Below are 15,944 nucleotides of genomic sequence, written 5' to 3'. Positions count from 1 at the left end.
GCTCACATCATTGGAGAAACTTAATGATCATTATATAAGGAAACAAATTAAATTCCACACAGACTCTGCTAAGGTTGGTGATATTACCAAACCCATTTTACAAAAGGGCACTTGACTTTAAATATGGATTTGGGAGAGAAAGCAGAGCAGGAGAGAGAGAGGGAAGGAGGAAGAAGGGAAGAAAGAGAGATGAACAATGTCATTTACAAGCATGACAAGATTCTTCTAGAAATACCTACTCTGAACATTCCTAACTACAGACCCACACCTAAAAATTAAAAAAAAAAAAAAAGTCTGAGTATCGGATTCCTCTCTGTCAAATATCTCTCAGAGAATCAGTACAGTCAATGCCTTGGGCTTCCAGTTCTGTTTTTGAAATGTCTCTGAGATTCTGCTGCCACTGTTCTTTCTCACACCTTCAATCCTCAGAGCATCTGAATAGCCCCTTAGAAAACTTCCCAAAGATTCATGCTAATTACCGTTGTGTTTTTAATGAAACAGTGTAGTTCACGTTGAAGAGTACAGACTTTTGGGTTCCATATCCTGTCTTTGCAACTTGCTAGCTCTGTGACTCTGAGCAAGTCACTGAATTCCTCTGAGCTTTGTTCCCTATGCTTTCAGAGAAGGCAACAGCGGTATCTGTATCGCGGGACTGATGTGCGGGTCCAATGTATGCTTAGCAACCTGCGCAGCTCATAAATGCTCAGCAAATGTGAGTGATCACTATTATCACTTTGTGTTCTTTCATCTCAAGCTCTTAGCAGTGCCCCAAAGATTACTGAATTAAGTGTCATCGGCTACAATTCAAATTCCAGCATCATCCATTATTCCCATAATTTCCCCTGGAACAAGTTGTACTAGCATTCCACTGTTGTGTAATAAATTACCTGAAAGCTAGCCACTTGCAACGACACCCATTTATGATCTCACAGTTCTGTAGGTCAGAAGTCCAAGTGGGCTCAGCTGGGTTCACTCTGCTTAGGGTGTCACGAGGCCAAAATCAAGGCATCACCCAGGCTGGGCTCATAACTGGAAGATCTGAGGAAAATCTACTTCCAGGCTCATTTGGGTTGAGGGCCAAGCTCAGATCCTTGAGGTTATAGGTCTGAGGTCTTTGCTTCCTTGCTGGCTGTCAGACAGGGACAGATCTCGGTGCCCAGGGACCCCTGCACTCCTTGTCATATGGCCGCCTCCATCTAGCAGTCAGGCTAACTCTTCTCATGCTTTGAATCTCTCTTCCACCACTAGCTGCAGAAAGGGCTTGTGTAATTAGGTGAGGCTCACCCCAATAATCTCCCTTTTGAGTAACTCAAAGTCAACTGAAAGATCCCCTTCGCCCTGTGATCTAACATAGCACAGGAGGCATTGCTCATCACAGTCACATACTCCCAGGGAACTGGCCTGTAAGAAGGGCCAGGGTCACTGGAGGCCGTCTTTAGAATCCTGCCCACCGCACCAACTATGTTTCAAACACATTGAACTCTTCTCCAAACAGGCCTTGAGCACTTGTGCTTCCGGACTTTGATTTGCAGTTTTCCCACTGCATGGAATGGACTTCCCACACATACTCAGAAACCCAAATCCTGCTTATTCTCTGAGCCCTTGTTCAAATGAGAAGTCCTCTGTAACAATGCCCTTGATCCTTTTGCCTACATATAAGATATCGCTTCTCTAAGTACCCTGGAGTCTTATCAAAACATCCTTGGGGCACACTTCATGCCATCCTGTAGTTATAAGCAAGTGTCCTCCTAAACCCCAAGTCTCTTGAAGTCTTTTCTATTTTGCAACCTTCAACTATGACTTGCACCTAGTAGGTATTCAGGAAACTTTATTTGATCAAATATATGTGTGAATAAATATGGGTTATACTCCCTAAATTCAATTATCTCTGTTTATGGGGAAAGATTTCACAAAAAATATCATTTAATAACTTAATATTTACTGAGAACAAACTAGGTGATGGGCACTGAACTGCATTTGTAAACGGCATTTTATTTGGCCTTGTTGCCCTCTCACTTACCAGAGATAACTCAAGGTGCAACGGGACTCCAGTTTGCTTCTTCCCTCTTCCCCCTACACTTTCTCCTAAGCATTGCTCCTATGCAGTGTATTCCAAAGGGAAAAAGAGGCACAAAGGCCAAGAAGCAAGGAGTCTTGATAACAGCATGACCTAGATAAAAAGCAGTTCAGGGCTACAAAGAGTAAGTCTGTGCCCTAAAGCAGGAGTTTTACATCTTTAACAGGCATGGGAATCAGTAGCGGAGCTTATAAAAAATGCAGAGTCAGAAATCATTACATAGGTTTGAGGGAGGGCTAAGACCTTTACATCTTTCTCAAGGTGATTCTGATATCGGTAGCCCAAGGAACCACACTAGTAACATGACCACACTAAAAGATCTTCCTCATTTGGGGAAATCAGTGGGGTTGGGGAGGCTTTCCCATCCATTCTCCCATCCATTCTACAAATACTTATTGAGCCTCTGCTATTGAATACCAAAGATATAACGGTAAAGGAAAAACTGCAAACCTGAAATCAAACACACCGTATGCTTTCAGTGCTAGTTAGAATTTATGGCTTCTCCGTTGGGCTGCTGTTGTCTTTCTAAGCAAAGTGAGCCATAATATGTTTCTGCCTGCCCATAGGATGTGTAAACAATGCACTTCAATTCTAGCAATCCACATAATTGTTCTATCAATTGTCATTTACTGTCATCCTCACAGTAACAATTTTCTTCCAGGATTTTTTTACATAATCTTCATTGGAACGTATGTGCAGAAACCAAGTACAGTGTTTACACAAATACTTCAGTCCTTTGGCTGGATGAACCTTTTTGCAAACTACTGATGTCTTTCTCTCTCTCTCTCTCTCTCACACACACACACACACACAAACAAAAACACACAGAGAGAAGCACAGACACACTAACAACCTGCACACTCTCTTTAGTTCTTGAGGCTCACTGGGTCCTTCTAGGTTAAACATCATGGAAGAGATAGGAAAGAGATGGCAAGGAGGGGGAGTTAAAATATAATGATTTAGAACGGAGGGAACCACAGCATTCTATAATTACAAACCACATCATGTAACAATTGCTCCCCATGCATCACCACGCCTCGCTAGATCTGATAATACATTGATATGCCACAGTCAGAACCACAGATGCGAGAGAGCAATCTTAGCTTTTATAAGATCTCCTTTATCATATCTGTACTAGGAATTCTGTAACTGGCATCTTCTTTGTGCACAAAACACAAAAGACCGGGTGCATCCTTTTCCCAAGTGAGTCAGATTGCAAGATGGAAGACCAAAGAATACAAGGTCTGTGAGATGCGCTCAGTGCTTATACCCCAAGTTGCAATTAGCTGGGTGCAGGTGGAATCTCTGGCATCCAGGGAGAAAAAGAAAGTATATGCCACTCTAAAGGTAAGAGAAGGAACTCCCTCAGTTTTTCCTCTAAAATACTCTTTTCGCCCTACCTGTCATTCCCTAGGATGCAGCCGTGAGAAGCACCACCTGACCTACATTCACATCCTTCTTCAAGTGTCACACACTAGCTGGGGGACCTTGAGCAAGTCATTAGCCTCTCGGAACCTGAATTTCTGTCTCTGAGACAGGGATAAGAATACCTACTTTAGACAAGTTGTTGAAACGACTAAAGGAGATCACGAATGTAAAGTTATCAGCATAGTTCTTGGTACAGAGTAGCTCTTAATAAATAGTGGCTGAAGTCATCATTACCAGCAGATTATAGTGCTCCCCATCCCTGCACTAGACCCAAACGCTTGTGCTAGAGCTGAAGAAACACAGATGAAAGGAATAGACCTTTCCCCGACATGGCTCCTAGTCCAAGGGAAGATGAACATGCAGGTAAACAATGACAAAGCAAGCTGGTAACCCTCTTGAGAATTAGTATGCAGGTCTGCAGAAACTATGTGGAAAGGGTCCAATCCACTTTGGGCAATTCAGACATAGAATCAATGTAGAGAGTATCCTTGGCAAAGAGGGGGAAATGTTTGAAGGGATAGGAAGATCCAGGAGTTGAGCAGAAGCAGATGACAACTGAATACGAGGTCTTGGGGGATGTTGAGGGGATGAGAAGGAAGCATTTCTGTGCTGGGGCACAGGAGAACAAGCATGTTGGTGGGAGGAAGATGATGAAGTTGGCTTTGCAAAGATAATGTTGGGTGTCTGTGGGTCACCCACATGGTGGTGTTGTGTAGGCAAGTCTGGAGTTCTAGAGACAGGGCTGGGCTCAAGAGAGAGATCTGGTACCTAAAAGCAAGGGGTCTTCCTTAGGTCTTCCAGAACATCACTATCAGCTTTAATGAGATCTTCTCTAGGGAATAAAATGCTTGCTTTACTTTTTTTAATTTCAGAATATTACGGGGATATAAATGTTAATGTTACATATATTGCCTTTGCCCCACCCAAGTCAGAGCTTCAAGCATGTCCATGCCCCAGACGGTAGGTACACACTGAACCCATTACATATGTATATACCCATCCCCTCCTCCCCCTCCTACCTGCCTGACACCCGATGAATGTTACTACTATATGTGCACTTAAGTGTTGATCAATTAGTACCAATTTGATGGTGAGTACATGTGATGCTTGTTTTTCCATTCTTGGGATACTTCACTTGGTAGAATGGGCTCCAGCTCTATCCAGGGTAATATAAGAGGTGCTAGTTCACCATTGGTTTTTGTGGCTAAGTAGTACTCCATGGTATACATATACCACATTTTATTAATCCACTCATGGATTGATGGGCACTTGGGTTGTTTCCACATCTTTGCAATTGTGAATTGTGCTGCTATAAACATTAGAGTGCAGATGTCTTTTTTATGGAATGTCTTTTTTTATATGTATGTTTTTGTCCTATTTATATTTAAAGTCAAAATTTCAAAAATCTTTCTTTAAATATCTCTCTCTCTCAATATATAGCCCTTTTAAAGTAAGTCTGGGATATCTTAATTAGCTTCATTTAGCTTTTCCATAAGCCATACATATATCAAAACATGATGTGTGCCATAAATATATACAGTTTTTATTTGTTAATTTAAAAAACAAACTTTAAAAAGCTAGTCTGTATGTTTATATAGGTGTGTGCCTATACACATATATATTTTCATTTTAAAGCTATTGAAACCCTAAAATGGTAGGCAGAATTATCCTCAAAGTATTTTTTCAGGTAGTTAATGAGAAAGTAGTTCAGCCTGGAGAAATCCAATCTATCACTCAAGGGCCAACTCCAATGCCCCCACCCTCATAAATACCTTCCCTAAGTGACCAAGCCAAGTTCCTCCCTCTCTCCTCTCTGTCCTGTGGACGTAGCCAGTAGAACATATATCGAGTTGTAACCAGGGTTGGCTCAATTATGAGCTACTGAGGAGAGGGATGGTTTCCTGCTCTTCCTTGCAGCAGCCCTGGTGCCTCATAGACTGCTGGCCACAGGGATGGCACCCAGGGAGCACTGGCTGTGCTGGCCTCGACTGCTAATTGGCTTGTATCCAGGGCATTGTTTTTTAGCATCTCTGGGAAGCCTTGGACCCATCAAATTCCAAGGCAGAACAAAATCACTGGGGGAAAAAAAAAAAAAAAGACACAAAAGGCACGAAAGTCCTGATTTGCAAGAGAAAGTCTGCTCAGTTCTGAATTATGCACGGCACCGGCATAATCTATGCCAGCCACACACACAGGCTCAGCAAAAAGCGAGTACCCCTCTAAGGACTTGTCATGTTTTCCAAGACACCCTCATTACACACTGTTGCTTCCAGTGACGCCACTGGGTGACCTCGCAGATGAAAAGAAATCATCTCTGAGTCCCAGAATGATAGCTCCCTCCTGAGCAGTCCTTGCCCTCTGCTGACCCGCCGTACCAGCGTGTAGTGCTGGGGGGCAGCTTTAAGGATAACATGACTGGTATTTACCCGCTCCACTGGATTCCCCTTTCTTCAAGACAGAAGCACAAGGAGTTATTTCTGAAGCACTAGATCCCCTGAGTGTCAAGAGAATAGAACAACTACAGGCAGCATTTGTGCATTCTAAGCTCAACTCAGCAGCAACTCCCCAAGCTGCCTTTTATGGGAAATTGCCGTATTTCAACAGGAATTTGAAGAAGGACCCACAAAATATTAAAAGGCATTTTCTGTGTCTGGAAATGGAGTATATCAAGAGCAGCCTTCTTTTATTCAATGCTCTCCCTTGCACTGCAGTGGGCCTCCTTGTAAACCACTTCTCTGGCAGATGAGCCAGATCCAAAGGTAGCACAGAAAATTCACAGGTGTGAGCCAAGCCTGACCCAGGACTGGTTAAATCCAACCCAAGGAGAATGATATTACAGCTTCCAAAGCGATCCTCGGACTCCGTAACATTAAAAGGTTGAAAATCCCAAAACTCAATAAGGCAATTCTCTACTTCCTATTAATAAGAAAAACATGACTTGCGTTTTGCCTTTGCTTTTGTAAAAGAAAAGAAAAATCAGGAGTTGAAGGATGGAAAAAAGAAGATAAGGTTACAAGAAAACATTACAGGCAAAAAAAAAAAAAAAAAATGTATAGCGAGTTTAAAGTCCCAGATGCATAGAGAAACCCAGCACATACTCCATGTAAGTGGAGTTGTGAACCACTTAAATGGTGGGCTACAGAGTGGATCAGAGAAAAGAGGTAAAAACTAGGGACAGTTAACTAGAAGCTAACACTTTCTTCAAGCATAACTGAAATACATAGAATCCTAGGCTACTCCATCTCCTCCATATATGCACTAGAATCTAAGCTCCTTGAGTATAGAAATTATTTTTTTTTTCCTTGTTCACTGATAGATTCCAAGCGTCAAGAATAATGCCTGGTACATAGTAGGCGCTGAATAAATATTTGTCCAATGAATAAATGAATAAACGAAGCACTAAGTCAGTGCTTTGGTGGATCACCTATGGGAAAAATAGAATAGGTGATCAGTAAACAATGGCTATTGTTCTTATAATTAGCATTCATGTCTAGGGGTTAAATATCAATACTTAGCAAAAATCATTAGTTAATTGAGCTGGGTATCCCAATTTGAAGGATTTAATATTTTTAAATTAATTACAATGACATACAATAAAATAAATGGATCTTGTATCATAATTTGATGAATTTTGACAAGTGTTTGAGACAGGAAACATTACCATCATTCTAGAAAACTCCCTGTGACGACTGTATTCCTCCACAGAAGCAACCATCATTCTGATGTCTAGCCCCAAAGGCAAGTTTTACCTTTCTGAACTTCATATAATCACATAGTATAATCTTTTGTGTCTGTCTTCTTTTATTCCACATGTTTTTGAAATTCAGCCATATTGTTGTACATATTAGTAGTTCATTCCTTTCAGTTAATGAGTAGCATTCCATTTTATGAATATATCATCATTTATGTGTCCATTTCATTATTGATGGACATTTGAGTTGTTTCTCATGTTTCGCTATTATGAATAAAGTTGCAATGAACAGTCTCTTATACAAGTATTACTTTTGCAATATATGTTCACATTTCTTTGGGATAAGTAACTAGGAGTGAAATTGCTAGATCATAAGGTTTGTATGTGATTAACCTTATAAAAAACTGCCAAATGGTTTTTTATATTGGTTGTAATTTTACATTCCCACCAGTGAATAAGAGATTCAGTTTCCCCACATCCTCACCAACACTTGGTATTATCAAATTTTTTTTTATTTTTATGGATTTAATTTTCATGTCCCTGATGGCCAATGATGTTAAGCATGTTTTCAAGTCTATATTAGCCATTTGAATAATATTTTTAATGAGGTATTTATCTGAGTCAATTTCCCACTTTTAGTTGTGCTGTTTCTCTTTTTATTATTGATTTGTAGAAAATTTTTACATATTCTGGATATGAGTTCTTTGTAATATATATATTGTTAATATTTTCTACCAATGTGTAACTTGTCTTTTTCATTTTCTAACAATGTCTTTATATAAGTAAAAGCTTTTAATTTTGATGGAGTACCATTTATAAAGTTTATTATTTTTACTGTTGGCTTAATGTTTTTTGTATTCTGTTTAAGAAAGCTGGGGCTCTCTCAGATCACAAAAACATTATCCTATATTTTCTCCTAGAAATTTATAGTTTTAGCTTTTACATTAGAGCCTGCAATTTATTTCAAGTAATTTTTTGTGTCTAGTGTGAACAGTGGGTCAGGGTTTATTTTTTTTTCCTCATTGGACATCCAGTTGATCTAATACTATTTGCTGAGAAGACTTTCCTTTTCTATGTTGTTGTAATCATTCATCCAAAATCACTTGAATTACATTTGTGTATCTGTTTTCATTATGTCATCATTAAATAAGATATTAGTTATAGGGTTTTTATAGATATCCTTTGTCAGATTGAGGAATTTACCTTCTTTATCATGAATAGATAGTGAATTTTGTCAAATGCTTTTTCTGCATCTATTGAGATGACCATATATTATAATAATTTTCTCCTTTATTCTGTTAATATGATAAATTACATTGATTTATTTTTTGAATGTTAAACCTATCTTGCCTTCCTAAGATAAACTTCACTTATTGGTGAAGCATTATCCTTTTTAAAATGGCCTAGGCACAGAATTTATGAAGAAGACCCCCAAAGCAATCACAGCAGCAACAAAAATAAATAAATGGGACCTGATCAAATTAAGAAGCTTCTGCACAGCCAAGGAAACTATCACTGGAGCAAATAGACAGCCTACAGAATGGGAGAAAATATTTGCATTCTACACATCTAATAAAGGGCTGAAAACAAGAATCTTTATAGAACTTAAGAAAATTAACAAGAAAAAATCAAACAACCCCATCAATAAATGGACAAAGGACATAAACAGAAACTTTTCAAAAGAAGACAGAAGAATGGTCAGCAAACACATGAAAAAGTGTTCAACATCTCTAATCATTAGGGAAATGCAAATCAAAACCACAATGAGATATCACCTAACTCCAGTGAGAATGGCCTTTATCAAAAGTACCAAAACAACAAATGCTGGCGTGGAGAGATTGGAACACTCTTATACTACTGGTGGGATTCCAAATAAGTACAACCCCTGTAGAAAGTAATTTGGTGATATCTCAAAGAGCTAAATATAGAAATACCATTTGATCTAGCAATCCCACTACTAGGCATCTACCAAAGGAAAAAAAGACATTCTATAATAAATACATTTGCACTCAAATGTTTATGGCAGCACAATTCACAATTGCAAAGATGTAGAAATAACCCAAGTGCCCATCAGTAGATGAGTGGATTAATAAAATGTGGATATGGGCCAGGCGAGGTGGCTCACGCCTGTAATCCTAGCACTCTGGGAGGCCGAGGCGGGTGGATCACTCAAGGTCAGGAGTTCGAGACCAGCCTGAGCAAGAGCAAGACCCCGTCTCTACTAAAAATAGAAAGAAATTATCTGGCCAACTAAAATATATATATAGAAAAAAAAAATTAGTCAGGCATGGTGGCGCATGCCTGTAGTCCCAGCTACTCGGGAGGCTGAGGCAGGAGGATCGCTTGAGCCCAGGAGTTTGAGGCTGCTGTGAGCTAGGCTGACGCCACAGCACTCACTCTAGCCCGGGCAACAGAGTGAGATTCTGTCTCAAAAAATAAATCAATAAAATAATAAAATGAGGATATGTATACCATGGAATACTACTCAACTACAAAAAACAATGGTGAACTAGCATCTCTTATATTATCCTGGATAGAGCTTGAGCCCATACTTCGAAGTGAGGTATCACAAAAATAGAAAAACAAGTACATGTACTCGCCATCAAATTGGTACTAACTGATCAACAGTAAGGTGCTCACATGGTAGTAATATTCACTGGGTGCTGGTCAGGTGGGAGGGGAGTTCTTTTTATCTATATTGTCTAATTTGTTAGCATGAATTTTTCATTATATTCTTTTTTTATCATTTTAATGCCCGTAGGATCTGTAATGTCTGTGATGCTATTCCCTCTTGCATTTTTAATATTGGTTATTTGTGTTTTCTCACTTTTGTGTGATCATTATTGCTAGGAATTATGAATTTTATTAATCATTTCAAAGAACTAGCTTTTGGCTTTGTTGACTTTTTTTCTACAGCTCGTGTTCTACTTTGTTGATTTTTACTCTTATATTTATTATTTTTTCCTTCTACTTCATTTGGGTTTACTTTGCTCTTCTTTTTCTAGCTTCTTAATTTAGAAGCTTAAATCATTGCTTTAGGCTTTCCTTTTTTAAAAAAATTATAAGCATTTAATGCTATGAATTTCCCTCTTAGTAAGCCTTCAATTTTTTTCTTCAAATTGTGATATATTGCATTTTCACTATCATTCTGTTCAAAATATTTTTCAGTGTCCAAAATATTTCTGATTTCTTCTTTGACCTATAGATTATTTAGAAATGTATTATAATTTTTCAAACATTTTGGGATTTTTTCCAGATATGTTTTTGTTACTAATTTTTATTTTAATGCTGTTGTGGTCAAAGAATGCATTCTGCATTGTTTCAATCCTTCAAAATATATTGAGACTTGTTTTATGCTCTAGAAACTAGTCTGCTTTGGTGGATCGTCCATGTGCACCAGAAGGAATGTGTATTTTTTTATTTCAGTATATTACGGGGGTACAAATGTTTAGATTGCATATATTGCCTTTGCCATGCCCGAGTCAGAGCTACAAGCGTGTCCATCCCCCAGATGGTGTGCACCACACCCATTAGGTGTGAATATACCCATCCCCACCTCCCCCCCCAACCTGTTCAATACCCAGTGATGAACCATAGAGTACTACTCAGCCACAAAAAACAATAGTGATCTAGCACCTCTTGTATCATCCTGGATAGAGCTGGAGCCCATTCTACTAAGTAAAGTATCACAAGTATGGAAAAACTAGCATCACATGTACTCCCCATCAAATTGGTACTAACTGATCAATACTTATGTGCACATACAGTAGTAATATTCATCAGGAATGTGTATTTTGTAGCTATTGGATGTAGCAAAATTTTCTTAAGCTTCCTCTTCACTGTTCCCTTCTAGGAATCTGTCCTTGTCTCCCCAAAGTCAATGCTTCCGTTTACATATATTTTCTCCCAATTCCAGTGAACTCCATTTTGTCTCCCAAACCACATCCTGTATCTTCCTCCCCTCTAGGGTCACTCAGGCCTCTTTTGATGTGCAAAGTGAAGCTAAATCTCAAAATGTTGAAGTACTTTAGAGAGCATGCATTGCTTGTCAAAAAAGACAAGATAATAATACAGGCTTCCCTCTTGGTCTTTATGTGATACTGTAGCGACTAATTTAAGAGTTGAATTATGGGGGAGAAGGGAGTGCGACTGGGTCAGATATTGCCACTGTATGTATGAGATCATCTGTAAATTCCCCATGAAGTCTCTCCTCTCTGACTCAGGTCACGGCTTGTAGTACATTAGATACTTTTTTTCTTTGCACCCTAAATTTTTACATTTTTCAATAGTTGATATATATGTACTAGAAAATGTGCTTTATAAGAAATATAACCTCTATCTCTAACCTACAATTTACGGAAGTGAAATGTTTAAGTTTTGAAAATTAGTGTATTTAAAGTAAAAAGCTAAGTAAATGAAAATACAGTGGGTTCATCCATCTGGCAAAATAGCGGGTAATGGTACCCAATGATGAGGTTTAGGCAAACTGGTGTGATCATTGCTATATAGTTAACATTTGCTATGGCAGTGCTGCAAACCAAACTTCACTGGCTTTAAATATCCCAAGTCTGGACCCTTCCTACTGGGATTTGAGAACCCACATGGAGAATAGCGCACAGTTACCATGGTTCACCCAGGGAAAGCATTCCAATTACAACTTACAATATATAGGCTGCTCTGTTCCAAGACAGGCCTGCTCTTGACTGTGGGGTAGGATCCAGACATCTCAAGATGAAATGTTTTGTAAAAGAAGCAGTCTGAGCCCCTTTACTGCCCACGCTTTCTTCCCTCCCTGCCTGGGGCATGCAGGAGGATGCTCACCTTTTCCCATTCTCGGTCCTTGTTCAGCACAATCACCACCAGCCTGGGGTGCACCTGATAGCCTTCCTCGGTGAAGGATAGGTCTTTGCCATCCCATGTCACGTTGACCATAAATCTAGAAAAAGGAAGAGAGAAAGAGAAATTTTTAGGGAAGAATTAAAGAGGTCAAACAAATGACCGGATGCCATCATCTGCGTAACACTGAAAAAGTGTAAACTTACAATGCTGCCATTCGTCACAAGCAGCCTCTCTCTGTGGAAGTATTAGATGTCTTTGACAACATGTAAGGAAACATGGTGGTGGCCACTTAGCAGACACACAGTAAACACAGTGTGGTGGACTGAAACATTGAAAGGCTTCCCCAGAAAGAAAAGGTCTCTCGAAGCCGTAGCATTTTCTTGCTTCATATTCTACTAACACCAAGAGCAGCTGAAGACGTAAGCCATCAAGGAGGACAACTGGGCTGTAAGAAATTCCAAAAAGAGACACTGGCCTAATGGCTGACATAGGGCCACCCTGGGCCACCATAATACAGACGAGTCTGACAGTGTGGTATGGGGGAGAATCCAGTCTCCAAGGACAAGGTGAAGAAATTGGGGAGAAGGCAAGGAACAATATTGTGAATCTATTAATATTCAATGGACTATTAGGATCATTAAAAGCCATGTTTTTGAAGACAAGTTAATGACATGGAAAAAATGCTCACTATTTAATATTACCAAAGCAGAAAAGAGGATAAAACAGAGCTTATCTATGTGTGGAAGGATTACAGGTATTTTTCATTTTCTTTTGTATATCTTTGTATTTTTCAAATTCTCTGCAATCAAATACCTTAACAAATAGACAGATAAAACGCTGCTATTTTAGAAAGAGAAAAAAGTAATCGTTATTTTATTTGGTGCATTTGGAGTATCTCTGATCATGTCCTAGAGTGATACTTTCTTGATTTAAACACTATTTCCTGGATGTCTGTTAAGTGTCAGTCCTTATGGTAAATCCTATAGACACAGGAGTAACAAACACAGTGCTCACCCACCCTCTTACCCACATCCTTACAATTCAATGATGCAGACACATAGACAACAGCAACGCCTACAATGCCACTTGTGCACTGATGGAGAGTGTGAGAAGTTGTGAGAACACAGAGCAAGGGCCCCTCACTCAAGCTGGGGGATCTAGGGGGATCTTCCTGGGGAATCTCAAAGGGTGAAGGGGTTAAGGAGAGGTGGGAGGGAGCATTCTGAACAGAGGGGTCGTCTAAAGTAAAGAGTCAACAAGGGTCCTGGCACACCCTGGGGGGAGTAGGAGACACTTAGTAAGGCTGGCGGTTGTATTATTTGCAGTGGGACGGGTCTGGAGAGGATCCCTGAAGCCAGATCATAAGGGACCTCGTATGACATGCTAAAGGGTTTGGACTTTGTTCAGAAGGCCATGGGCATCCACAAAAGGTTTTAAGTAGAGGAGCGAGGCACTCAGATTTGCTGCCAATAGAAGCAGAAGTAAAAATGCTTCTGTGCACTTGAAGAAAACATCACTATTTTCATTAATGGGTGGGCATCTCCCCAAAGGAAAAGAAGTCATTTTATCAAAAACACACCTGCACTCAAATATTTATCACAGCACAATTCACAATTGGAAAGATGTGGAATCCACCTAAGTGCCCACCAATTCATGAGTGGATTAAAAAAATGTGATATATATTAGTATATACCATGGAGTACTACTCAGCCATGAAAAAGAACGAAATAACGTCTTTTGCAGCAACTTGGATGGAACTGGGGACCATTATCCTAAGTAAAGAATCTCAGGAAAAACAAAAACCACATGTACTCTTTAATAATTGGGAGCTGATTGATGGGCACACAGGGGCACAAAGAGATGTAAAGGTCATTGGAAATCAAGAAGGGGGGGTAAAAACTTACCTATCGGACACAATGAGCACTAGTCTGGTGATGCGCACACCAAAAGCCCTGACTTAAGCATTATAGAAGGTATCCATGTAACAAAAACATTTGTACCCCTTTAATATTTTGGAAAAAAAATATTCACTATCTAGACAATTCAAACTGTTCTTTTTTTCCTGTTCCTTATTCCCTTTGATGTTGCCTGGCTGGAATTTGGTGAGCTAAATGAACGTGTTCCAGACAGGCACATCTAGAAGCATTCCACTTCACATCCCTTCCTGAGACCTTAAGAAGATATCTGCATGGAACTGAGGTTTAGAGGAGAACTGAACCTTTGTCAAAGTCCTCATTATGTGTGGGCCTTCAAAGTAACTGTTTGGGGCCTAAATTGTTTTTATTTTTCAAGCTGACATTTTGGTTCTATTTCCCATGGTTATTTTTAGCCCTGTCACATTGTCTGGCATATTGTAGGGACTCAGATAATGTTTGGTGACTATGTTGACAGATCATCACCAGAAGTGCCATCCATCCATCAATATATTCACCCATCTATTCATCTATCCATCAATACATTTATCCATCCATCCATGTATCAATGCATCAACACATTTGTCCAGACACACATTAATCCATCCATCTATCTATCCACCAATACATTCATTAATACATTCATCCATTTTTCCACCCAATAGACATATTTGAGTACCTACTATGTGTCATACCCTGTGCTGAGAACTATGCTAGGAAAATGATACAAAAATAACCAAACACACTTCAGTTTCCAAGGTGGGAGAGAGGGACACACATAACTACAATAAAGAATAGCAAGTGTGAAAATAGAGACACTAATACTAAGTAAGCCAGTAACAGCATAAGGAATAGAATGTCCAGTCCTACTGCAATGCAGGGCTGGAATCAGGAAACAAAGCAGGAGACATTTGGGTTGTGCTGGGAAGGAAAAGTAAGGGCTGAGCAGGTAAATGGCAAAAGGAAAGGAAGAAGACACATTGCATGGAGGAAACTGCAGAATCAAAGGAAGGGAACCATGAAACACCATGAGGCGTTCAATGAGTGGTGGTCAGGTCAGAACAGTCGGGATGGGGGGCATGTGTGGAACAGTAACCTGGGGGATGAAGCTAGAGATAGAAGCGGCAGTCAGGTAAGTAAGTAAGTGCTGTACAGACTGTGCTGTGGGGTTTGTACTTCATACTGGGTTTCTTGGGGACAGGGGCTTGAAGACCAAGTTTGTACGAGGCCGAAAAGGCTTTGCAGTAATCGAGACAAGAAATAGGGCCAACAGTCAAAGGAAGCAGCAGTTGGAATACAGAGATTGGACAGACAGGAGAGCAACCCCAGTGGGATTTCAGTATAAAAACTGCAGACAAGGACACCAGTGGCCTTGACCTGAGGACCTGAGCTAATAGAAAACAGTCTCTCTGTACCTGTACCAGCTGCCCAAGCTCAGAGTTGGGCCAGTCCATTCATTGAGGCATTTCTAATTGAATCTCATGAGCCCTCAAGCCAAGTTTCCATTATCTAACACTTTGGGGTGAAGGGAGTTCAAGTTGGATCTACCTCCAAATATGGGAAAACTGAAAAATTTAGTAAATTGCCAAGAGGTTTAGAAATACCCAGTTTGTTATGTGTTTTGGAAAAGGTAGGTCAGGGAACAAGTGTTCCGGTATTGACATAGACACATGGCCCTGGGGAGAGCCATTCACAGGTTACGTTACATGACCTGAATGCCACGTAATCAAGAAGCTGGCATGTACCCTGGAGCATCTTTCTTTGGATTTTCCAGTTGAATTTAATTAAATCTCTTTCTTTAATTTCTCATCTCCATTTCCTCCACTCATTCCTTTTGCTTCCATTTTGTAGTGAAATCAGATGGAATTAGCAGGGTAAATATTCAGATGCAAACACTTGTCTTCAGAGTATATGAAAACAACTATCTGGAAATACTCATGCGCCAGATTTTTCTGTGTTCCTTTAAGATTCAATATTCTGGACCAGTGGCTCCATA

General features: G+C 39.8%; 1 protein-coding gene across 2 annotated transcripts in view; it reads right to left on the bottom strand.

Moving 5' to 3' along the window:
• The window catches only part of GRIN2A (glutamate ionotropic receptor NMDA type subunit 2A), a 293,498-nt gene that overhangs the window by 90,106 nt on the left and 187,448 nt on the right, over nt 1-15,944 (bottom strand). For both annotated transcript variants that reach the window (XM_069486138.1, XM_069486139.1), the window contains one exon: nt 12,018-12,132. In XM_069486138.1, coding sequence (XP_069342239.1) covers nt 12,018-12,132 — 115 coding nt within the window. The remainder of the gene's footprint in view (nt 1-12,017; nt 12,133-15,944) is intronic.

The sequence above is a fragment of the Eulemur rufifrons genome, chromosome 14 (assembly GCF_041146395.1).
Source record: "Eulemur rufifrons isolate Redbay chromosome 14, OSU_ERuf_1, whole genome shotgun sequence".
Lineage (NCBI taxonomy): Eukaryota > Metazoa > Chordata > Mammalia > Primates > Lemuridae > Eulemur > Eulemur rufifrons.
The sequence above is the reverse complement of the archived record's forward strand: the minus strand, read 5'-3'. Positions and strand labels throughout refer to the sequence as shown.